The sequence below is a fragment of the Balaenoptera borealis genome (assembly GCF_965194805.1).
Source record: "Balaenoptera borealis genome assembly, chromosome: 9".
NCBI classification, from domain to species: domain Eukaryota; kingdom Metazoa; phylum Chordata; class Mammalia; order Artiodactyla; family Balaenopteridae; genus Balaenoptera; species Balaenoptera borealis.
The window spans coordinates 114,971,752-114,998,062 of record NC_138873.1 but is presented as its reverse complement, the minus strand read 5'-3'; the positions used below and the strand labels follow the sequence as shown (position 1 = coordinate 114,998,062).

Here is a 26,311-nt window from a genome sequence, read left to right as displayed (position 1 = left end):
ACAGAATATTCTGACCAGAATGGACTGCCTTAGAAGTAATGAGCTTTTGGAAAATAATTTGTAAATGAGACTCAAGCAACTGACACCCGTCGGACGCCTTCAACCCTAGGATTCTGTGGTCCCATATACTTCCCATTTTTTCATAGTCGAAAATATGACTTCCTCTGGTCTCCAAGTCAGCACATTGATGTTAAATTTATATTATTCTGGTTTTTATCTTCACCATATGATGAGCACCTCAGATGTGAGGGAAATTTACAATAAAAGGACCAGTTTACTGGGCTGCTGAATTCCTGTTAACCTGCAGGTAAAATCACTTCCAGTTTTCAAAGTTCCTCCTCAACTCTCCCTTCTATACATACCTAATTTTCTATCTGTAAATATCCCTGCTTGTTTTTTCTGCAACTTTTATCTTTTTCTCCTCTGGTGTCTCATTCTAAAGCCTTATCTTTCTGGAACTATTTACCTTCTCTGATTTGCCAAGTTTTACTTCTGAACTTCTCTTTGACTAAGCTGTGATTGACACTCCACTCTGGGACCTTTCCCCTCTCAATTAGCAATGCCATCTATTCTCTTTTCATTATAGATCACCTGAGAGAATATGTAGTTCAATGTTTTCAACTTTTAATTCTCTTCTTTTATTACCATCTTTAAGTTTTATTCATTTATTCCACTTTAAAAAACATTTTTCTATATGATCTGTGTACTTGTTATCATTTTACCAAAAATGTGTTTTAATTATGAAATATTATTTTTTAATGTAAAATATTTTATTGTATCTGAGACATGTGGCTAGTTTATGTCCCCAACCATGCTTTTTCTGTATGTTTTTCACTACTACCAAGCTTTCTTTCCATGGAGAAGAGATATTCAACTCACTGATATTTAAGAACTATTAGAAAAGATATACTGCAAAACTCTATAGCTTTGCTCTAATAATTCAAGCATAATCATTCAAGGAAAGATGGTACAATCCAGTGGAAAACACTCTTACTCTTGGCCAGTCAAACATATGGAGATTCCAGAAGAACGTACAATGATTCATACATTTGTTCGACTCATATGCTTCAAGCCATAAGGTGTTTGTGGGACGGGTGTTGCATGGGGCGTCCAAAGTGACTTTTCAAGTTTAAATAATTTGTGCTGATCTCCTGAGCAGACCTAGGGTCAACGTTTTAGACTCTCAGGATACATCCTTGTGGTCAATAAGGAAAACATTTCCTTTTTTTAGGGATTCCTTTCTCCAGGACACCAAAGACTTATGAACTCTGGTTGTTCTAGATATAGAGGTTGTCAGTAGTTTGATGCAACACCAAAACAACATTTACTTCTTGACACATCTCCTTATTAGACGCAGAAAGAATCATTCTCCCAATGTTGCTTTGAAATATTAAATGAGTTGAGTATTTTCAGTATGTGCTTGGGCCTCAGAAAGACAGAAAGGGAGGTGAGAAAGGAAACAAAATAGGTTCGACACAGCAATAATACATTATGATTTTCTACAGTCCTCAAATTAAATATCTGGAGGGCAGTTTGATACATGCACTTGATATTCCACTAAAATCAAACCTTGAACATATAATGAGATTACCTTTAAAATCAATGTTAGAAGTTTTAACAGATAAAATGCATCAAAATAAAGATTCTAACATCTCATAGAGTAAGGCTGGGAGACATACCTGGCTGTGACGGTGGAGAGCAGGTGATGAGGAAAGATGATGGCCATGAAGGGATTCACCTCAGGGCTCAGAGGTTGGTGGGCTAGTGAACATCCCCAAAAGATGCCCTTTTCCTTCTTGCCTCTGAATATTTCTTCCTTGAAAGTATTTATCATAGTGTACTTACCAGCAAGTTAAGATTTACCTTCAAAGTTATTGGAAAGGTGGCATTTCTACTTCGGAAAAATAACAAACACTATAAACCAAAACTCTACCTCAGCTTGTTTGTAAGCTTTCATGCTATATCATTTTTGTTTGTTTAGAGTTGTTGTTTGTGATCATTATCCAACAGAGAACTTTACAGCATATTAGTTTATAATCCTCAGCACGGCAAAATTCTTAATGGAAGTTTTGCTGAATATGGACCTACAAATAAAGCCCAGTGAGGACTTGATAATAAAATGAATATGCATAATGTCTGGCATTTTTCACAGAACTAACACAAGAAAATTTTTTAATTTGTATGGAAACACAAAAGACCCAAAAAAGCTAAAACAGTCTTGAGAAAGAAAAACGGAGCTGGAGGAATCAGGTTCCCTGACTTCAGACTATACTATATGGGCACATATGGTCAATTAATCTATGACAAAGGAGGCAAGACTATACAATGGAGAAAAGACAGCCTCTTCAATAAGTGTTGCTGGGAAAACCAGACAGCTACATGTAAAAGAATAACATTAGAACATGCTCTAACTACATATAGAAAGATAAACCCAAAATGGATTAAAGACCTAAATGTAAGAGCAGATACTATAAAAGTCCTAGAGGAAAACATAGGCAGAACACTCTTTGACATACATTGCAGCAATATTTTTTTAGATCTGTCTCCTAGAGTAATGGAAATAAAAACAAAAATAAACAAATGGGACCTAATTAAAGTTAAAAACTTTTGTACAGCAAAAGAAACCATAAACAAAAAGAAAAGACAACCTAGGGACTGGGAGAAAATATTTGCAAATGATGTTACCAAAAGGGATTAATTTTCAAAATATACAAACAGCTCATACAGTTTAATATAAAAAAAAAACCCAATCAAAAAAATGGGGAGAAAACCTAAATAGGCTTTTCTCCAAAGAAGACATGCAGATGGCCAAACAGGCACATGAAAAGATGCTCAATATTGCTAATTATTGGAGAAATGCAAATCTAAACTACAATGAGGTATCACCTCACACCAGTCAGAATGGCCAACATCAAAAAGTCTACAAACAATAAATGCTGTGGAGAAAAAGGAACCCTCCCTCCTACATGGTTGGTGGGGATGTAAATTGGTACAGCCACTATGGAGAACAGTATGGCTGTTCCTTAGAAAAATAAAAATAGAGCTACCATATGATCCTGCAATCCCACCCCTGGGCATATATTCAGAGAAAACTCTAATTCAAAAAGATACATGCACCCCAATATTCATTGCAGCACTATTTACAATAGCCAAGACATGGAAGCAACCTAAATGGCCACCAACAGATGAGTGGATAAAGAAGATGTGGTATATATACACAATGGAATATTACTCAGCAATAAAAAAAGAATGAAATAATGCCATTTGCAGCAACATGGATGGATCTAGAGATTATCATACTAAGTGAAGTAACTCAGACAGAGAAAGACAAATATATGATTTCACTTATGTGTGGAATCTTAAAAACTGATAAAAATGAACTTATTTACAAAACAGAAATAGACCCACAGACATAGAAAACCAACTTATGGTTACCAGAGGGGAAAGGGTGAGAGGGATAAATTAGGAGTTTGGGATTAACATATACATGTATATGTATACATATACTATGTATAAAATAGAAAAACAACCTACTGTATAGCACAGGCAACTATACTCAATGTCTTGTAATAACCTATAATGAAAAGAATCTGAAAAAAATATGTGTGTGTGTGTGTGTGTGTGTAACTGGATCACTTTGCTGTATACCTGAAGCTAGCAAAACATTGTAAATTAACTATACTCCAATAAAAATTGGATAAGAAATGAATATTCATAATGTCTCTGTGTTCTCCAAAGTCTTTCTCTCTGCATGCTTTTTTAACTAAACAGGCATTAAAAGGAGTTTAAAGTTAATTAAACAGAGACCATGATTTCAGTATTTAGAAATTCTTTGATAATTTAAAATATTTTAAAGTTAGTTATGTCAAAAGCAATACTTTTATTCTTAAATTATTCTAAGTAGAACCAAGTAGGGGGAAGTATTTCCCAACACATGCTGAGAAGTTAACATCTGGAGGGAAGATTTCTAAATTTGAAGTTATATCTACACGTATTATGCTCTTGATCACAAACATTCAGGAGCTTCTCAGGACAAAGTTCACATTTTGGTGAATGATTTTATAGTCCTAATTGCCACTACTTTCTTGTATCCCATTTATCTCCCAACAGATTGCTGCTGCAATTACTACCTGCTATCCTATCAGGTTTTTGCACATTCCTGCTTTGGACATTACTAATAGATGTTTCCCTGTCTGGATTATCTTCACTTTCTGCTGCCACCCTCAGTTTAGAACTCTCCTACAAATCTCAGTTCAAATCACGTTTCCTGCTTGAAGCCTTCCTAGATCCTGGGTAAGCATATGTGATATCTACTTTTTGGAATCAGCACATTTATTGCCTATATCACTGATTTTACCTTATAAACATATTATTTTTAGCCTGTCTTGAATTTCTGACTTTACTTTTTCATATTTTGTATCATATCTTCCAAGCAAAGCCGTGTGTTTCACAGGGTTCCACATAACTTATGGCTCTACATAATTTAGTCTTCTATGAAACCCTGGAGGAGCCATCACAGTATTATTATGTAGGAGATGTTTAATAAATATCAACATTAAGCCAATGAATGAATTTCTCTGAGAGAAAAAAATATATATAATATTGTCAAGTTTTATAGGAATAAATTTAAATATACACTATAGTATTATAAAAATACACAAAGACCACCCAAATGAGAACAGAGGTTATTTATGCAGATTTGCTTTAGCAAAGTCACTATTACTTCATTTGGCAGAGATTCAAAGGCAGGCAGGTAACAGGATTGAAAAGTTGTATAGTGGAAAAAATGAGAGAAGTTTTTAGAAATGCTTTTATTGGAGGTTGCTGGCAAGGGAAGTTGAAGGTGGGATAACTAGAAAGGAGGAATCCTATTTGGCTTTCTCTGGCTAGTTCTGAATTGGAAGTGGGGGAGAAGGATTACAAAAATTGGGGAAGCTAAGAATTGTTGACCAAGTTCTAACCCTTTGGAGCCAGTTACTACAGAGCTTGTGGTTTGGCTTCCTTGGCTGGTTGCTGCACAGGTTGTGGGTTGGAATTTTATTGTTATATGTGGTTGATATATTTAGTCTCAGTACAATAATAGCTAACCTGTTTATAGTACGTTGTCATGTCCCTAGCATTGTACAAACTCTCTTTCATTTGGTCCTTATGACAGCTCTGTAGGCCCAACAGATATAAACACTCAAATTTTACCAAAAAGAGGACTGAGGTTTGGAGAAGCAAACCATCTTGCCCAATGTATCCAATCTAGTAAAAGGAAGTGCTTCCATTTGGACTCACATATTCTGAATCTAAATTCAGATTTAAGAGGAAATAATTGTAAATACGTATGGATCTGACCAGGCTGGTACAAATGAGAAGAATAAAAACCCAGGGAAATTCCATAAAATTGCTGAAAGTTAGGAGGATAGTATCTTGAAAATCTAAAGGATATCTGGAAAAAATGAAGCGTCATTCAGAACATAAGTGGAATTCTGAGAATATTTGGAAGGAGGAGACTAAGTGATAGCTAAAGATTAAATATTTCTAACAGGGGTGAATAGAAGGGAAGGAAGCATCAGCTTTTCCATTTGGAATTTCAGTTTGTTTCTTTTAATGTGGATGTACCATCTACAGTGGGCAACTCTGTGCCCTCTGGGTGTTTGCAGTATAATAGGAGGGAGGCACTTGGAAAAGGGGTGTTTCAGCGCACTCTTCCAACTTGATGTAAGAAGTGTGTTAGAATTTTAGGGATATGCAGAGAGAAGAAAGGGGAAAGGCAGGGGCTTACTATTTATCAAAGTGCCGTTTACCAAAGTCCAGTTAGCAGAAATAGTGCCTGAAGTAGGAAGAGTTGCAGAGAGGCAGCAAAATGATTTAGTTACTAGCTGATCCTGCTGCTAGTAATTACTGCCTTAAGGCTGGAGAGGAAATGAGAGAGATATAAACGCTTGTGAAAAGAACAAGTGGGCTTTTACACCGGCCTGGCTGGGGACATAAAGAGCAGGGAACAAGAACATTTATTTTAGGATTGATCAAAATTATAGCGGCTTTGCTTCCTTGCATCGTGGGTCAGCTGCCACCTCCTTTACGAAATGTCCCCTAATTGCTCCCTCCCTCTCTACCTCCACAAGATGTATACATGTTTTTCTTAGAATTTGACCACAACTATTTACTAATACAGGCAAGTATAATGATAATGATGGTGTCATTACCATCAACACCATATTCATTCCTGCTCTAATACATCCTCCTCATCTTCTTATCAAGTAACAAGCCTGTCACACTCCAAAATTTGGTCATTACTATAATTTATGGAAATAACAAAAGCCAGGCAGCTTTTTATACATGCTAATTCCTCCCCATCCAGAAGAATTCTGTTTTCTTAACTGTAAGGAAATTCTCTAAAAGCCCCTGACACAATTCCAGCACCACAGTGGCAGCTCCCTTTCCTATAGATTCTTGACCTATGGCTCCAGGTGCTGTGTCCCTTCCAAAACCCCAAATTCCAGGGAACAGTCAGTCTTTCTTGGTACATGTCTGGATGCTCATAATCTAAAAGTGGCAGCTCTGAGACACATGGCTTACAGACTCCAGGCCGGGGGGTGACAGGGACTTTTCACATTAGTGCAACACCATCTCTACAATTCTTACATCAACACATTCCCTGCCCACAAAATACCAAGTGAAGTGGGTATTTGGGGACTTAGTGGCTTCATTTCATCAAAAAGAAAGTTAAGCTGAAACCACTAGACCAGAATAATGTATCAAGTAGAAACATTTCAGTTTTAGTTACCACTTTCATTCCCACTTGGTTTCCAGAGCACAGTTATCTGAGGGGATGGCTTTCAGTTATCCGGGCACCCTCCATTTACCCAAGTCAGAAGACCAATTTGCACATTAGGACCACGGCGGACCTCCATCAGAGTAAAGTTAGAAAGGTGGAAAGCACAGCATACAAGTTAGCTAATAGACGTCTCTAACCGTGCTCTGGAAATCAAATCTTTCGCCATGTTCCTACTCAGCTGAGCAACCAGACGATACCAGGGGAGATAATTTAGTTCAACCCTGTTGATGTGCCATCTGGAGAGGGACACAGTCAGTGAAGCCATGACCCATCGGGATAAACTGAAAGGCATGGCTTCAAGGAATAGGATTCTTCGGTGTGGGTATGCAGCAGTTCTGTTGTGTTTCCTTCGCAGGCCTCACATTCCTTACAGCTTTAAGACACACAAGTATGGTTCCCTTTCCTGATGCGCTTCTGACTAAGAAAATATCAATAGAATACGATCTTTTCTAACTAAGACGACATCCACTTCCCATGACTAATGGCACCCCACCCCTTCCTGCAGCAGGAATCTTTTGTTCTGTTACTATTGCTGCAACTGCTATACCAAGATCAGCTGCCCCTCCATTGATTATATTGGTTAATTCTTATCTGAATCCTGAAGGTGAGGGGCTATTATTCCCATTTTGCAGGTTGGGGAGGAGAAGCTGAGGCAGCCTCACAGTGGTGAAGTCATCTGCCCCCAGGTTCCCAATGTCTGCAGTAGAGTCTAGATGCCCCTCTTATAAGCCCTACATCCATACCCCTGTGTCAGGCTGTCTCTTACTACACACTTAATGACATCTAGATACTCATATTTTATAAAGAATTATGGTTGCTTAGAACTAAGGTAAAGATATGTTTTAAAAGATTGCTTCTGCTCTTCAAGCTATGGAAACATTAAATGCAGATTTCTTAGAATGGAGAGAATCTTTTTTCTTGTCTGTTTGTTTTGGGGTACCACATCTTCTGGATGTCTTTAAGGCAAGTTGGCTTTGCTTCACCAACTGACTTCCTCAGGTGCATTTACTAGGTGTGTGTGGTTGAAAAATATCAGTCAAATCATGGGCAATTATGTTTTTAAGGCATCATTGCGTACAAAGGTTTAAACAAAAATTCTGTAAAAAAGACTTCCAGTTGAAAATATGTACAGCTTTTAATGATAGAAAGACAGTACTGGAAAAGATTAGTGTGGCTGAAAATTCAGTCAAATACTCAGGAGTTTCTTTTTCTAAGACAGAATTATATACAAGGGTTTAAACAAAAAAATATTCTGAAAGTAAGAATGAATACTGCAGCTTTAACTGTTAGAACAGTTAAGAAGAGCTTTAACTGTTAGAAAAAAAAATATTGCAGAAAATGTTGTAACTAAACAGTAGTTCATTAAACTGATTTTGTGGGAAACATTTAAAGAAAAAGTTTCCAGAGCAATAAGAGGCTTACTTTTTATTTTTAAGTCTGATATATTCTTCTGCATGTCTGTGAGGCAGTAAAAGACTATGTTCTTTAGCTTTGTCATCTTTCTTCTAGGACAAATTGGAAAAGGATATTTGAATTAGCTTTTATCTTCTTTATCGATTTTCAGAATCATTAATATAAACTCACATAGAAATTTCTGAGACATCTGATCCTTTTCATTTCTCTATTCATAGCCGCTGCAATGGTAAGTGTATTACCTTGCAGAGACAGAACTTGAACATTGATGAAATGCATTATCCAGTTGTAAAGCCTACTAAATTGAAAATAAACTACGAAAATGGACTATGGTGAATTAGGGTCAAAAAAGTTAAACAATTGAGAGAAAATCTATTCCAGGTAGAAGATGGTTAAATCCATGGTTTGGAGAGGACAGTTATTCACCTTATATAACTATAATACATGTTAGATTATATGGTGCCCCTTCCCTCAATAAACTGGTTTTGAAATGAACAAAAAGGTATCTCACACACAGGAAAGATTTCGTGGAAGAGGTGGCATTTGAGATGTGCCTTGAAGATGAGTAGGATTCAATAAGGAGGGATGGTGCTATGTGAACGTTTCATTAAATGCTGAATTAAAGTTCTGAGAAAAGGAAGCAGATTAGTACCAAATCAGTGAATCACTTTTGCCAAGGAATCCAGTAATCAGCATAGAAGGATCAATCTAACAGCATGGTTAAGCCAGACCAGTGAAAACAGGAGGCAGAAAAACCAGTTCTCTTAGTAAAGAAACTGTCCATTAGTTCAAGTGAGAAGAAATAATGCCTAGAAAGAGAGCAGAGATAATGGAAATGAAATGGCAAAGGCTGCAGCTAGAATGTTGTAGGAAGTCCCATGATGGCAGGAAGAAGGGCTGGCTGGTCATCTCTGTAGTTCAGCCTTGAGTTTTGTGTCTGGAACTTAGCAGGGACTGATTATGTTTTGAAGGAATGAATGATTGGATGACTAGCTGAAAGCCAGAATGTATATGACTTTATATCTATTTTATGAATGTACCTATTGAGAGTTTGAATATGAGTTAGGCTTACCCTGACATTAACAGGATTATTAATTTAGGAGAAGGAGCCAATTTCAGGGAAAGGGGATGCGTTCATTTTGGACAGGTTAGGTTAAAAAAATCCAACAGGATATCCAGAGGTGTCTAACAGAGAGTTGAAAATATGTTTGTTACTAAGAAAAGAGTATGTTTGTTGAAATAAATGAATGAGTCATCTTCCAGTGATGATTTTTAATTATTTAGATATGAGACTCTGTTTTTTCCTTATTTGATTACTGTAAAATAAATTTTCCACTTGAATTTTTCTACCCTTTTCACTCTCATTCTGTTCAAGTTATCTATTGCTGCATAGCAAACGACCTCAAAACTTAGTGGCTCAGATGTCAATCTCAACCATTCAGTTATTTATACTCTAAGGAAATTAAAAAAGAGGTTAAAAAGAAAAAAAAAAGAGGTCAAAGACAAAAAATCCCAAGATTACACTGAGAGATTATTACAGCGCCAATATGTCATAATGTCATAGAGTAGAATAAAAATAGATTTTAGAGTTGAACTTTACTGAATCTCTTGGTATATATATATATGCCCTATAGCCATTTATTTAAGCAAAGGAAGGAAGACAAGTTTACTATGTTCTTAATAAAATATGTTTTATGCTCAAGTTTTGTTTGAAACTTTTAATGGAGTTAACTTCTGAGGTTTTATTTAAAGATACTTTAAATGTTTTTCAAGCTATTACCTAACAACACTATAATCTCTATGTGAAAATTGTAAGGATCCATTATTGTACTGGAGAGGAATAGTTCTTTATCGCTTTTTACTTCTGTGTTCTCCCTCAAATAGCAGGCTGTCAAGAACCTTTCTGGTGTAATTGCAATTGTCAGTAATGGCACCTCCTACCACCTGTAGTTTTCTGTTTCTTATCTGGTCTGTGTTCCAAAAACACGTAAGAAAACCTTCTTTGGAATTTCATGGTAAAAAGAATCTAGAAGTTTCTGAACATGCTTGATCCTAATGGCTAAAAATAAGAGCTAATATTTTCAAGGTCTACTTTTGGGCCAGTGTTTAAAACTGCACATGTCTCATGTTATCTGATTCTTATCTCAATCCTATAAGATAGATACTATCATTACCCCTATTTTATAGATGAATTAAATGAGGCTTGGATAGGTCATTCTCATATAAGCAAGAATTCTGTGTGAAGTCTTTTTTTCTTTATGAATCCTCCCTCAAAAATGGATAGAGCAACTATATAGACAAACAATAAGCAAAACATCCATGGACAACATCTACTACAAAATATGATAAGAAATTCTCATGAACCTGAAATATGAATGGGAGAGGACCAACTACTATTAGCAACTGGATCCATATGATACTAGAGACTGTGCGTTGGAATGCAGCAAAAAAAAAAAAAAAAATGACCCAACATGATTGTCCAATTTAGATTGGACAATCTACAAACAGAGGTGGAAACTGGGAGGGGACTTTGCAGGCTCCAATTCTAAAGTGAGGGGAAAGGGTCTGCAGGAAGACCTAATGATGTTGGTGGGTCTGGACCCTTCCAACTCACAGAACTAGCCAAATGGAGCTACTTGCAATTCACAGTCCTATACTGAAGAGAAACTACTGGGAGGAGAATTCAAGTTGAGTTTGTTAGCTTGATTTATATCTCTAAAATAATTAAACACAAGATCTGTGAGCTCCCATTTGGATTATTGCCCTGGGCCTTGCAAATGTCAGTGGTGGGTCTCATCCTGAATATTAAGCATGAAGCTACTCTCTACCTTCATGGTAGGGGTGTCAAGAAATTGCAGTACAGGTGCTCCTTCAAAAACCAGGGGATGTGGAGTCTAGGCTGTACCAGAAAATCCATTCTACTTAGCTGATCTGAGTTTGAGAACATGGAAAAATGTCAATTTTTTCTAACTATATAAATATAGGTCATATTTGGGTGGCTTTTATTTTTCAAAAAGTAGAAAAAGAAACTTCTTTTTAAAAAATTCCATAGTTTGTCTCATATTTTTTAAAAGGCTTTAAAGATATTCAGAGAGATAAAAATGTGATGCAATGATATTTTGCCATAATGTGAAGAATCTTCTTTGTAGTTTCCCATAAAGTGGACCTCATACCATGAGGAGAGTGATTCTTGGCCATATCCTCTTCTTTCTGCACATACACACTGTTGCAGTTTAAAATCTTCTTATTTATAAGTTAAATTCATTTTCAAGCCATAGTTGTGATGGAAATTTATTTTTTCACCTTCCCAAAGAGGATTCATTTGTTCAGTAAGAAAAAAAGAAGGTATTTTAGCATAGAATTTTTAAATTGTCTTCACTATTTTAATTAAAAATACATGACAGAAAAAAATATTTAAAAATCATCTAGTGGGTAAGTGTCCAGGCTAGGAGCTGGTGTCTTTAATTACTGGGCTCTGGTTGAGCCTCCCAAAATATGTGATTCTAACACAGGATGGCTTTTCTCACATATTTAGTTTTAAAGATTTGTCCTGAAGGGCAGAACCTCTGGGAGACTCTGTTAGTTTCCTAGGGCTGCCATAACATATTACCATGTACTTATGGCTTAAGACAACAGAAATTTATTCTCTCACAGTTCTGGACGCCAAAAATCTGAAATTAAAGTGTTAGTAGGTTGCACTCCCTCTGAAGGCTCTAGGGGAGAATCTTTCCTCACCTCTTCCAGCTTCTGGTGGCCCAAGCATTCCTTGACTTGTGGCAGCATCACTTCAATTTCTGCCTCCATCTTCACATTCTCTTTTTCTGTGTGTGTGTCTTTGTGTCCTTTCTTCCTGTAAAGACACCTGTCATTGGATTAAGATCTAGGATGATCTTATCTCCAGATTCTTAATTTAGTTATATCTACAAATAAAGTCATATTGGGAGGTTGTGGGTGACTTATCTTCCATAACCCATTATGGAAGCTGATCTATAGATAAGTAAGAAATGTTTTTTTATACACTTAAAAATCTATTAGTGAGAAAAATTATACTGTACTCTTTCAATATCATAATTAAAAACATAAAAACGTATCAACCCATGATATTTAATGAAAGGAGACATTTACATCTTGAGTTGATTCCTAGTCACAGTATAAGTAAATACAATTTTATTAGCATGAAACAAATTTTGTTTTAGAGAAAATTGATACTTCAGAATTGTGAAAATCAGTTTCTTATACTGGGATATTGAGGGGATAATCTTGTACCCTAAAAATAAAAGCAAAGTCAGAAAATGTCAGAGGTATTTTTATAAAAGAATTTAGTTTAATGTTTTCATACTGGGTCATAGCTATATTATTATTATTGTTATTATTAAATGTTTTTACATTGTTCTCATTTGGGTTCAGTCAATTGTGAGATCAGTGACCTGTGAATATGAAATACAACAAGGGAATTTTTAAATAAGTGGAAATTTTCTATAATATAAAAAAGAAATTGAAGAGAAAAAATGGTTCCCTTCAATTTGAGGATTCTTTTTTATATTTTCCAAATAGGAAACCTAAACAAAAATTATCAACTTATGAATAAAAGGAAGACATCTCATTCCTAATGTGATGAGGCAGAAGAAAATTTTAAATAAAAGAGTAACAGAAAGGAGAAAATTATTGCATGTGTTATTTTTGTCTTTAAGAGAGCATAGAGTCTTCAAGTGCAAAAGAGTAAGAGGAGGGGGAAAGAAAGAGGGAAAAGTATGGAGGTAGGAAGAGAGGGAGAGAGAGACAGAGAGACAGAAAGACAGAAAGAGAGCAGAGAGATGGGGCAGGGAATGGGGGAGAATGCTTTCTGTCACATTCAGCAATGTTATGTTTGCTGCTCCTCTTGTAGCCTAGTAGGAAATACTTGTGTCTCTCCTCCCCAAGAAGGAAAACTAGCTAAAAGGAAAGAAGGCAGTAAAGACTAGAACACAGAATTGGTGAGCGTCATTTGTTTGTAAGTCTGACTACCCTCCTTTTTGATTCTTTCTCCACCAGTAAGTTCCACATAATCAAAATCTTACCCTATCTCATAGAACTTTTTGCATGTAAACTCTAGGAATTAACCTTTGGGAAAGAGAATATTGGGAACCTTGTGCACTTTCTCAGAGCTGGCTCTTAAAGTGTCTAATAATCTAATTTAACAAAGACACAGATGCTCAAATAACATTTTATCCACACCCCCATTTTCCAGTCCCCTGCAATGAGAAGGGACCATGCAACTAGTCCTGGTCAATGAGATGTGAGCTGAAGCAATAAGTGTCATTTCTTATCCGAGGCAGGAAAAAAAGCCCTCATGATTCCCCAGTTCTGTTCTTATACCTTGAGGGTAAGAAGAAAAGTCACGTGTTATTAATAGCAGAGCTACAAGTTTTAAACAGCCTGGACTTCTGAGTCACCACATTTAGTTTGTACACTGCAGAGTTCTAATGCCCTACAGTATATTTTACATGAGTGAAAACTAAACTTTATATTTCAAGTCATCAAGATTTGGGGATGGAGTATAGCCACAGTATAAACCTATTTTAATATGTCTAATATTTCTAAGCTGTTTGGGATTTGCTGAAGTTAGCCCTTAATAGATGTGAATCAAAATCGAAAGCTACAAAGTAGGCAGCCATTAGATAAATTTGCTTTTTAAAAACTGCACTCTCTTTGATGCTTTTTGATATTTTAGTTACTGTTAAAAATAAAAATATTCTTGTGATTCTGGACATGGTTATATTAGTAATAATTATATTCAATTTTACTAACAGGAAGGTCTGTGATTGCAAATTCCTCTTATACTTTACTTAACCCTCATTAAGTTAAGTGATTTTCCACCACTTTTTAAAAGTTGTCTGGGATAGAATAGAAATCATAAATTTCTTGATATCAAAATTTTCTTCTGGATATTTATAAATACTATATAGTAAACTTCATAATCTGGCATGGCTGGGTGGTATTTTTAGCACAACCAAAATTTAAACTCACATAAAAGTTTTTTTAACTTTGATGAACCTAATAGGATGGATTTGGGAAAATCACCAAAGCCCTGACCTAGCCATAAAAAATCATTCTCCTTTTTCATGGGATTATATGAGAATTATAGACTATGGTCATTGTTCCTAAGCCCTGTGGGCCATTTAAGTGACTGAGCCCCTTCTTTAATAAATTTTTGTATCTGCATTGAAACATCACCTGTTAGATATCTGGATAGAAAAGGGACATATGACCCACACCTACCCACTTCTAACCAGTGAAGATTACTAATATTTACCAAAATAACTTGCAACCCTAAGGTCTTTTGGGCATTAAACTGCACGTGTACCTCAAAGCAATGATAACTACTTGTTGTACAGGCTCTCTTAGTAAATATTGGTAACCTCCAATTATGGTTATATATGGTTAAAGATAAGTAGGTCAGAGCTGTATATACTTTTCCTTCCAAGATCTCTTGGTTAGTTGAATATATATCTCAGACTAAATTCTCCCAAGCAGGAAGGAAAACAGTCTGTCCTATAAGTAATGGAAGTCCCTCACTCTTATACACCCTTATAATACTGTTAAATTATCATATACACAATTTAACACTGTTTTCAAGAAGTTATATTATCAAATAGGCAGGTGCCAATTTTAAAGGGCATCCCCTGCTGCTTCGTGTAGACATTATGAACGGGAATCAGGGTGAGGTGTGGGAGGAGACTATCCCTTTGCTTCTAGAATTCTTCTAGAGCCCCCAGCATCTTCTTTTCTACTGATGACATATTACAAGGACTGGAACAATATATACTTGTATTATAATCCCAGAAGTTAACGTCTGTTGCACGATTTTCTTTTTGCTGTGAATGTCAGGAAACAGTAACCATCTCAAGCCTTTTAGACTGAGCCATGAATTAAATTAAAAAGTCAACAGCTAACTATATTTATATGCGCATTTCCATGCCTTCAAATTGTACAAATAAATGTCATTCTAAAAAAAGTGTTTTATTCATTTAAATGAGAAGTGAATGGAAGCTTTTGAAGACATGAGGACTTCTTATTCCAACAAAAAATGTTATTTCTGAAAGATAAAAGGAATATCAGTAAATCCATCATGTGTGCTCTGAAAGTCCCTCAAAAGCTACATTCCCTCGCCAGGTGGATGACTGACCCACCTACTGACTGTATCTATGGATTGACCTCTTTTGCAGGAGAATTAAGGCAATATGGTACTAAAATGAATAATTAGATCTTAATTAAGCTCCTGGGCTGGTAATTAGTAGGCGCTAGTGGTGGCGTGCTCTCCATTATAAACAGGCAGGTGCATGTCCATTTATTTTGGTTGTCTAGTGCTTTTTGCAGAAAGACAGGGTAAATAACCTGGGGAAATTAGTAGCCTTTTTGACTTTGCCTACCTCAATTCAGCAAGTCAGTTTTACTGTTTAATTTCAGTTGAGGTCAGAATACTGAGGGTGATTTTAAAGATCAAGGAGAGAAAATTTTCATACAGAATATTTAACAAAAGAATAAAACCAACAAACTTTATCCTATTGCTATCCCCATTTCTAATTTACTCCTGCCTCGCCCCTGCCTCCACCCTATACACAAACTACTGATAGCTCCAGCTCATTATAACCTGAGCTTCCCTTTCCCTTTAAGCTTTCATTCCCTAAGAAGTGAAAGATGATCAGAGACCACTGAAAAACAAGGAAAGCGCCATAAATAGGAGTATATGTTCTGTAGCATGACCTGGTCCTGCTATTGAAAAGGAGGTTCTTGGTAGATGCAGGTCTCAACAAAAAAAGAATCTTTCTCCTGATGTGTTCTCTCACAAGAATGGAAGATCACTCCCTTTTAACAGGCTCTCTATGAATACTCTTTAAAGAGAAAATCATAGTGCTTTTAATAAAAGTCCTTTCAGTTTCCTCCCCAAACTGCATCTGTTGCTTTTCCTATTGCCTGATGGATCACAGTTTATTAAAAGGATTCTGTCTACAAAGGATGAGAGAATCATAAGGCTACTTCAGGACCTGTTTCTGGAGGGGGCAAGAATGTCATAAACTAGTATCTTTCTTCTACTTTAACTTGATTCTACACTTCAACTTGAGTCTCCTTGAATCAACAATAATAAAATAAACAGACTTTTCTACATTCTGAAGAAAATCATTCCAGTTAAGTTCTTTGAAAGGTGAATAAAATTATAGCTAGAATATATTTATAATGTGCAAAGCATTATATATACATATATGCAAAACATATATCTGTATAGATAGGTAGCTATTAATAATTACCTAGTAAAGTAAGTTATAACCAACAGTTGATTTTGAAAACATGATAAAATATAAACATTAATATAATAATAAAAGAATAAGAGCTAACATTTTTGAACTGATACATATAAACCAACTACAATTTGGGGGGCTTTATATGCTTAGTTTCATTTAAACTTCAAAATAATGCAATTAGTGGATATTTTTATTATCTTAGTCTTACAGGTGAGGCAACAAGACACAGAAAAGTTAATTAATTATGTAGAATAGGGTTTAAAAAATACTTGTTTTTGATTGATCGAATTAACTCTTTACCAAACAGGTTTATTTAAGCATGTACTTATATATTTATATTCTATTTTAAGTGTGCATTTACATTATATATTACTTATGTTTTATATATTTATATATCTTAATATATACTTACATATTATCTTATATATTTCTCTATATTTAATTAGACCTCTAGTTGCTAAATAGTTAATTCAATCAATGAAAAGTTAGTATTTATTAAACTCTATTCTACATAGTTAAATAACCTTGCTGTGTCTTTGTGTGTGTGTGTATACACACACACACACACACACACACACACACACACACTAAGTAGAGAATATATAAAGATATATATAAATATTTATATATACATACTAAGGAGAGGGAGAGAATTCTCATGTCCACGAGTGTCTTGCATTTTACACATCTTGCAAGTTTGCCCCTTTTATTCTGGACTCTTTTCTTTTCAAGGATGTCTGTATAGTAAACAGCCTTTGACGGTAGAGATAGTGTCTTTGTCTGGACCAAAGGTAGGCTGGCTTACGGCCTTGGAAGATAAAGATAGTGTAATCCTCCAGAGCAAAGGACTAGCATGCTCTCCTTTATGAAAGCTTCGTATTCGCTAAGCTCAGGGTTCCTCTCCTGGAAGGCAGTCCGTTGTGTGTGCCAGTATTACCTCAGTCTCTTCACATCATTGTGGAAATTAAGTATCATGCTGATACTCTCACTACTGATATTGGTACAAATAAGTCCCGTTGTCTCTGACCCAGGTGTCTTGTGTCTTTTGCCAGCATCAATAAAACTGTAAGAGGCTGATTTATAAGCTTACAAATGAGGTAAACCCTCAGACCCTTCATAGGTTCTTTCCTGCTTTCTGATACACAGATATACTGTGCCTCCTTTCTGATCTTTCTCAAGGTTCCAAAAGTAGCAAAATTCACTTACTGATACTTTTATCACTATTTTTTAGTCCCTGCCAAACAGTGGAAAGGGCAAATAGAGGGGAACATAAGAGGGGCATATAACAAACAAAGGGCTCAAGAAATGACATCTTGGTCTAACAGAGACACACAGACTCTGTGACTCTGCTTCGTGTGTCTTACTCTGTATTACACGCTCTGGGAGCATTTAGGACTGACTAATCTGCTAACAAGGCCCATCTTCCCCTAAAAAGCTCATCTATCCTGCCTTCCTTCTCTAATAAGGCCCTGAATATTTCCCCCATTAAGCATAAGCTGCCAGCATGGATCTAATATGGTGATAGAAAAACAGCTCTTTAAAAGAGCTATTTTGTTGAACCATAGCAGTTCCCTGGAAACCAAGTAATAAATGCCACTCTTTTTTTATGGCTAATGAAACTGATCTCCTTCTTAAACCCTGTCTTTCATAATCCTAGATGTATTAGAAAAATGATACTTCTAACAGCAATTGCTTTTTTTAGGTTTGTAACTATAATAACAGGTGCCTTCTATGATCATGTAAAGATTATTTTACTTGCACCAAAACATCACTATGATTTTTAAGGGTGATAACAATATTTAAAGATAATGGTAAATATACATAAGTCTATCTAGCTGTAGGAAACAGACCTTTAAAACATTTAGGAAAATTCTATAGTAACTTTCATGTTTTTTATTTAGACCTGAGACAACTGGTTTGTTTTGGGTCTGTCTGCATGGGTTGGTTTAACTGTTTTAATTAAAGGCCAATGCTCAGGTTTTCTGTACCCTCTGCACACTCAGATTATCATTGACTTGTGAAAAGTCTCATCTTTTTCTGGAGGTTTGGGTAAAATATGTCTTTGCTCTGTTAGCAAAGGTAACATAGGTAGGATAATGTCTGTTGTTCTAACAAACCAACATCCACATTTCAGTGCCCTAAAACAATAAATATTTATTTTTCACTGATATAAAGTCCCATGCAGGTGCTTTCAGTTGGTGGGGTAGAGAATTCTACTCCATACGGTCATTCAGGGACCCAGCATATTGGAGATTGTACAATCATCAACACACATCTTCTAAGATCATCCCGGGTTGATATTCAGCTGGCAGAGAGGGAAAGCAAAAATACAAAAACTATTCTCACTTCAAAACTACCTTGACCCCAAAGTGTCATATACTACATCTGCTCAAATTCCATTGGCAGGAATTAATTGCAAGGCCCTAGTGATGTGTAAGGGTGACTGGTGAGTAAAAACCATGATGGGGCAGTCAATTCTCAAAAATAACTTCAAACTACGGAAGTGGGTTATGACTATTTGATGACTATTTGATGGAAGAGTTGTCCCTGCCTCATTCCCCACTCTTAGCAATTACTTCTCAAGCCACCTTTAGACACCTCTCAATACTTTAATAATGTGTTCATTTTATTCTTATGAAATATTGTGAAAATCATTCTGTAGAAACACTGATTCATCATACTACAGATAAAGCATAAACTTACACAGGCTTACACAGGTTATGATCAATGCAGTCACAATGGAGCAATCTGCACAAAATAGCATGATATACGATACTACTTTCATGTACCCTTGCCTGTTGTAAGCATGATTTGAAGTCCATAAAGTAAGTATGTATTGCTAACCTTGTTTATATAATATATCCTTCTCTAAAAGATAATTCTAAAAAATATCCTTTCTAGTTATCAATCTGTTTTTTCAGAACAATAAGCTAATGTACATTTTCAAGAAAGGAAAGGGAAATCAGTAGAGTATATTCATTCATAGAAAAACACAATTTAGTTCTCATGGTCTATAGTTATTAACTACTGAATGAATCCATTGTGTTTTACAGATGGGGAAACCAAAAGCTAGAGGTTCAAGCTGTTGCCCATGATCATGCCACCTATGGTAAAATAAGGTCTGAGAATTAGCTCTTCCAGCCCTGTGCTTCCTCTGAATACAGCTGACATCTTAGGCAGCTTAAGGCTGTCTAGAGCCGCTGCGGTGGAGCCCTCAGGTTTGTTCTATGGCTACCTCCGAGTCTCTGTATTGTAGGCTACAATGAATTAGAGTGCCATTGGCTATGAGGATTAAAAATAATAATGGATTTTTGTAGGAAGTGTTTTTATTGTTCATCTCTTTTCTTGCTATTCAACAAAATCTATTTAAAAATGAAGAGTGTCCAACTCACAAGAGAAGAGAAAAAAATATTCCAGATAGTCATTGCCATATGCAAACTAATACAATAGCAATGGTTTCCATTCCAGTAGTAGGTGCTTTACATAATGTTATCTCAAGGGATCATCAAATAATCCTTTGCAGTACATACTGTCAGCACACATTACCTATTTTACAGATGAGAATATAAGTAACTGAGTAAATGAGGGACAGAGTTGGCATTCATATTGAGGAATGTCTCATTCCAGGCCACTCCCTTTCCCACACTCCTACTTTATTCTCATGAATTTCAGAGGAGAACATGCAGCTAATCTGGTATGTGGTACTATTCGTGGGAGATTTTAGGCATATTGGAGCAATGACTGAGTGTTGTAAATGCAATTAAATTTTTGGTGCTGAGGCTTGAATTGACCACTAAGGTACCTGAAACATTGAAAAGGTTGTGTTTTAGAAGGTGCCCTTTGATTGCCCATATGTGGTAATACAAAGATATAAGATAATTTTTAGAATAAACCTGTTTAAGGAGGTAGAAATGAGGTTCAATTAATATGTTCATTTGCATAAGAGAGCTTTCCTGAAAGCACAACACAATTTCAAAAGGTAAGTTTTAAAAAGGATTTAGAGTAAAATAAAGATACAACATGAAAATGATACCTGTCAAAATTCAGTTTTTGGAAAACTAAGAATTGTCATTACGGTCTTGAGAATAACTCCCTTTGGCCAGCACCTTTATTTCCTACTTACATTAGTTCTTGATATTATACTTGTAATTATTTGTCTATTATCTGCATGCCCAGATAGACTGTAAGCTGCATGAGGACAGCACCCAAGTCAGTGTTAGTCATCAACATCTCTGCCTCTGGCACAAGTTTCTTCCTCATTATGTTGGCTATTAATAATACCTGTTAAATGAATTGATGGACAAGGTACTGAAACTCATTAAAAGTATTTAAATAAATTAATACAGGCTAATGGTAAAATTCAAGCAACACAAAAAAGTATAACGTACTTCCTACCAGGCTCCTATCACCCAAGTGAATCCCCCAGAAGAACACTTGTTCGTCATTTCTTATAAAATTTTCTGAACATTTATAAGCATGCATTTACTTCTCTTTTTTTATTGAAGTATGGTTGATTTACAATATTATATTAGTCTCAGGAGTACAGTATAGTGATTCTGTATTTTTACACATTTACTCCATTAAAAGTTATTACAAGGTAAAGGCTATAATTCCCTGTGCTATACAGTATAAGTCAGACAGAGAAAGACAAATACTGTATGATATTACTTACATGTGGAATCTAAAAAATAAATGAATGTATATAGTAAAACAGAAACAGACTCACAGATACAGAAAACAAACTAGTGATTACTAGTGGGGAGAAGGAAGGGGGGAAGGGCAAGATAGGGGTATGGATTAAGAGATACAAACCACTGTGCTTAAAATAGATAAGCTGCAAGGATATACAGTACAACACAGGGAATATAGCCAATATTTTGTAATAACTATAAATGGCATATAACCTTTAAAAATTTTGAATATTGTACACCTGAAGCATATAATATTGCACATCAACTATACTTCAATTTAAAAAAAAAGAAATACATATAAGCAAAAAAGGAAAAGGATATACAGATAAGCAACAAAGATATAATGTATTTACTTATTGGTACACTTAATTACCAGATAAATATAGTGACTTGCAATGTAAATGTATTTATTTGTTTATATAGTATCAAATCAACAATCAACGATCTAGACAAAAGATGTACAGTTTGGTTGAATTCCTCCAGTCCCTAATAAGTCATAGTCTACATATTTCTAAAAACAAAATCTTTATATCAACTCATTTGTTTATGATTTATCTCTTTCTTTTAAAGGTAATAAGCCGAAGGTAGACCAAGACAATTGCATTTCACCATTAGTTGAGCTTTCGGGTTGTTTGGAGTCAGGAGAAATAACAATAGACATAAAATTTTACACATGGCTTACAACAGAGGTTCTTGATTGTAGTTCTTCTACAGTTTTAGCAATGACCAAGAAATTTATTGTATCTGGGTCATGTGGGTGTAAGCAATGGGTTCATTAACTAACAAGTAACCCAGTCGATGCAAACAACTCTGGCAAAAGGAGCCACAGGAGGGCGCTCTGACACTGCACAGATCTTAGTAGACTTTTCTTAGGTCGAATCATATCATTTGGTATTAGGCGATTTAATTTTTGTGTGTATAGGAATATTTTTATGAATTATGATTTAAAATAATAGGAGAATCAGTTGTGACCTGGAAATTTTTGTTCTACATTGGTATAATGTGGTATGGAATTATTTCAGCAGAAACTAAACTATATATAAAGTACCAGTATTATCTAGTGACATGTAAAAATATATGTAGAAAAAGTGAAGCTATATTTTTCCTTGTGAATGTATATTTGCAACCACAGTAGAGTTCATCTTAGAGCATAATGTAGGACATTTCATAATCTACAGTAGTTCTACACAAAACTTTCTTTGATGCACACCCAGATCTGAATCATGCTGGTCTCTTTTTATAATTCTTTTTTTTGTTTGTTTTTTGTTTCTTTGTTTTGTTTTTTTAAACATCTTTATTGGAGTATAATTGCTTTACAGTGATGTGTTAGTTTCTGCTCTAAAACAAAGTGAATCAGTTATACATATACATATGTCCCCATATCTCTTCCCGCTTGCGTCTCCCTCCCTCCCACCCTCCCTATCCCACCGCTCTAGGTGGTCACAAAGTACCGGCCTAATCTCCCTGTGCTATGCGGCTGCTTCCCACTAGCTATCTATTTTACGTTTGGTAGTGTATATATGTCCATGCCACTGTCTCACTTTGTCCCAGCTTACCCTTCCCCCTCCCCGTATCCTCAAGTCCATTCTCTAGTAGGTCTGTGTCTTTATTCCCGTCTTGTCCCTAGGTTCTTCATGACCACTTTTTTTTTTTTTTTGATTCCATATATATGTGTTAGCATACGGTATTTGTTTTTCTCTTTCTGACCTACTTCACTCTGTATGACAGACTCTACGTCCATCCACCTCACTACAAATAACTCAATTTTGTTTCTTTTACAGCTGAGTAATATTCCATTGTATATATGTGCCATATCTTCTTTACCATTCATCTGTCGATGGACACTTAGGTTGCTTCCATGTCCTGGCTATTGTAAATAGAGCTGCAATGAACATTGTGGTACATGACTCTTTTTGAATTATGGTTTTCTCAGGGTATATGCCCAGTAGTGGGATTGCTGGGTCATATGGTAGTTCTATTTTTAGTTTTTTAAGGAACCTCCATACTGTTCTCATAGTGGCTGTATCAATTTACATTCCCACCAACAGTGCAAGAGGGTTCCCTTTTCTCCACACTCTCTCCAGCATTTATTGTTTGTAGATTTTTTGATGATGGCCATGCTGACTGGTGTGAGATGATATCTCATTGTAGTTTTGATTTGCATTTCTCTAATGATTAGTGATGTTGAGCATGCTTTCATGTGTTTGTTGGCAATCTGTATATCTTCTTTGGAGAAATGCCTATTTAGGTCTTCTGCCCATTTTTGAATTTGGTTGTTTGTTTTTTTTATATTGAGCTGCATGAGCTGCTTGTAAATTTTGGAGATTAATCCTTTGCCAGTTGCTTCATTTGCAAATATTTTCTCCCATTCTGAGGGTTGTCTTTTGGTCTTGTTTATGGTTTCCTTTGCTGTGCAAAAGCTTTTAATTTTCATTAGGTCCCATTTGTTTATTTTTGTTTTTATTTCCATTTCTCTAGGAGCTGGGTCAAAAAGGATCTTGCTGTGATTTATGTCATGGGGTGTTCTGCCCCTGTTTTCCTCTAAGAGTTTCATAGTGTCTGGCCTTACATTTAGGTCTTTAATCCATTTTGAGGGTTTTTTTTTTGTGTATGGTGTTCTAATTTCATACTTTTACATGTAGCTGTCCAGTTTTCCCAGCACCACTTATTGAAGAGGCTGTCTTTTCTCCATTGTATATTCTTGCCTCCTTTATCAAAGATAAGGTGACCATATGTGCATGTGTTTACCTCTGGGTTTTCTATCCTGTTCCATTGATCTATATATTTCTGTTTTTGTGCCAGTACCATACTGTCTTGATTACTGTAGCTTTGTAGTAGAGTCTGAAGTCAGGGAGCCTGATTCCTCCAGCTCCGTTTTTCTTTCTCAAGATTGCTTTGGCTATTCGGGGTCTTCTGTGTTTCCATACAAATTGTGAAATTTTTTGTTCTAGTTCTGTGAAAAATGCCAGTGGTAGTTTGATAGGGATTGCATTGAATCTGTAGATTGCTTTGGGTAGTAGAGTCATTTTCACAATGTTGATTTTTCCAATCCAAGAACATGGTATATCTCTCCATCTATTTGTATCATCTTTAACTTCTTTCATCAGTGTCTTATAATTTTCTGCATACAGGTCTTTTGTCTCCTTAGGTAGGTTTATTCCTAGATATTTTATTCTTTTTGTTGCAATGGTAAATGGGAGCGTTTTCTTCATTTCACTTTCAGATTTTTCATCATTAGTGTATAGGAATGCAAGAGATTTCTGTGCATTAATTTTGTATGCTGCTACTTTACCAAATTCATTGATTAGCTTTAGTAGTTTTCTGGTAACATCTTTAGGATTTTCTATGTATAGTATCATGTTATCTGCAAACAGTGACAGCTTTACTTCTTCTTTTCTTATTTGGATTCCTTTTATTTCTTTTTCTTCTCTGATTGCTGTGGCTAAAACTTCCAAAACTATGTTGAATAAGAGTGGTGAGAGTCAGCAACCTTGTCTTGTTTCTGATCTTAGTGGAAATGGTTTCAGTTTTTCACCATTGAGAAACATGTTTGCTGTGGGTCTGTCATATATGGCCTTCATTATGTTGAGGTAGGTTCCCTCTATGCCCACTTTCTGGAGAGTTTTTATCATAAATGGGTGTTGAATTTTGTCAAAAGGTTTTCCTGCATCTATTGAGATGATCATATGGTTTTTCTTCTTTAATTTGTTAATATGGTGTATCACATTGATTAATTTGCGTATATTGAAGAATCCTTGCATTCCTGGGATAAAACCCACTTTATCATGGTGTATGATCCTTTTAATGTGCTGGTGGATTCTGTTTGCTAGTATTTTGTTGAGGATTTTTGCATCTATGTTCATCAGTGACATTGGCCTGTAGTTTCCTTTCTTTATGACATCTTTGTCTCGTTTTGGTATCAGGGTGATGGTCGCCTCATAGAATGAGTTTGGGAGTGTTCCTCCCTCTGCAATATTTTGGAAGAGTTTGAGAAGGATAGGTGTTAACTCTTCTCTAAATGTTTGATAGAATTCGCCTGTGAAGCCATCTGGTCCTGTGCTTCTGTTTGTTGGAAGATTTTTAATCACAGTTTCAATTTCAGTGCTTGTGATTGCTTGGTTCATATTTTCTATTTCTTCCTGGTTCAGTCTTGGAACGTTGTGCATTTCTAAGAATTTGTCCATTTCTTCCAGGTTGTCCATTTTATTGCCATATAGTTGCTTGTAGTAATCTCTCATGATCCTTTATATTTCTTCAGTTTCATTTGTTACGTCTCCTTTTTCATTTCTAATTCTGTGGATTTGAGTCTTCTCCCTTTTTTTCTTGATGAGTCTGGCTAATGGTTTATCAATTTTGTTTATCTTCTCAAAGAACCAGCTTTTAGTTTTATTGATCTTTGCTATCATTTCCTTCATTTCTTTTTCATTTATTTCTTATCTGATCTTTATGATTTCTTTCCTTCTGCTACCTTTGGGGTTTTTTTGTTCTTCTTCCTCTAATTGCTTTAACTGTAAGGTTAGGTTGTTTATTTGAGATGTTTCTTGTTTCTTAAGGTAGGATTGTATTGCTATAAACTTCCCTCTTAGAATTGCTTTTGCTGCATCCCATAAGTTTTGGGTCGTCGTGTTTTCATTGTCATTTGTTTCTAGGTATTTTTTGATTTTCTCTTTGATTTCTTCAGTGATCTCTTGGTTATTAAGTAGTGTATTGTTTAGCCTCCATGTGTTTGTATTTTTTACACATTTTTTCCTGTAATTGATATCTAGTCTCATAGCGTTGTGGTCAGAAAAGATACTTGATATGATTTCAATTTTCTTAAATTTACCAAGGCTTGATTTGTGACCCAAGATATGATCTATCCTGGAGAATGTGCCATGAGCACTTGAGAAGAAAGTGTATTCTGTTGTTTTTGGATGGAACGTCCTATAAATATCAATTAAGTCCATCTTGTTTAATGTATCATTTAAAGCTTATGTTTCCTTATATATTTTCATTTTGGATGATCTGTCCATTGGTGAAAGTGGGGTGTTAAAATCCCTTACTATGATTGTGTTACTGTCGATTTCCCCTTTTATGGCTGTTAGTATTTGCCTTATATATTG

The 26,311-nt window shown here is 35.5% G+C and overlaps 1 protein-coding gene across 2 annotated transcripts in view; it reads left to right on the top strand.

Moving 5' to 3' along the window:
* Positions 1-26,311, top strand: part of LOC309634704 (uncharacterized protein) — a 405,124-nt gene that overhangs the window by 332,799 nt on the left and 46,014 nt on the right. The window contains exon 6 of one of the 2 annotated variants that reach the window (XM_082405126.1): positions 19,572-19,736. The exons of the other annotated variant lie outside the window; for it this stretch is intronic. Within the exon in view, the coding sequence (XP_082261252.1) occupies positions 19,572-19,591 (20 nt within the window). The 3' untranslated portion in view covers positions 19,592-19,736. The remainder of the gene's footprint in view (positions 1-19,571; positions 19,737-26,311) is intronic. 2 annotated transcript variants of the gene reach the window in all.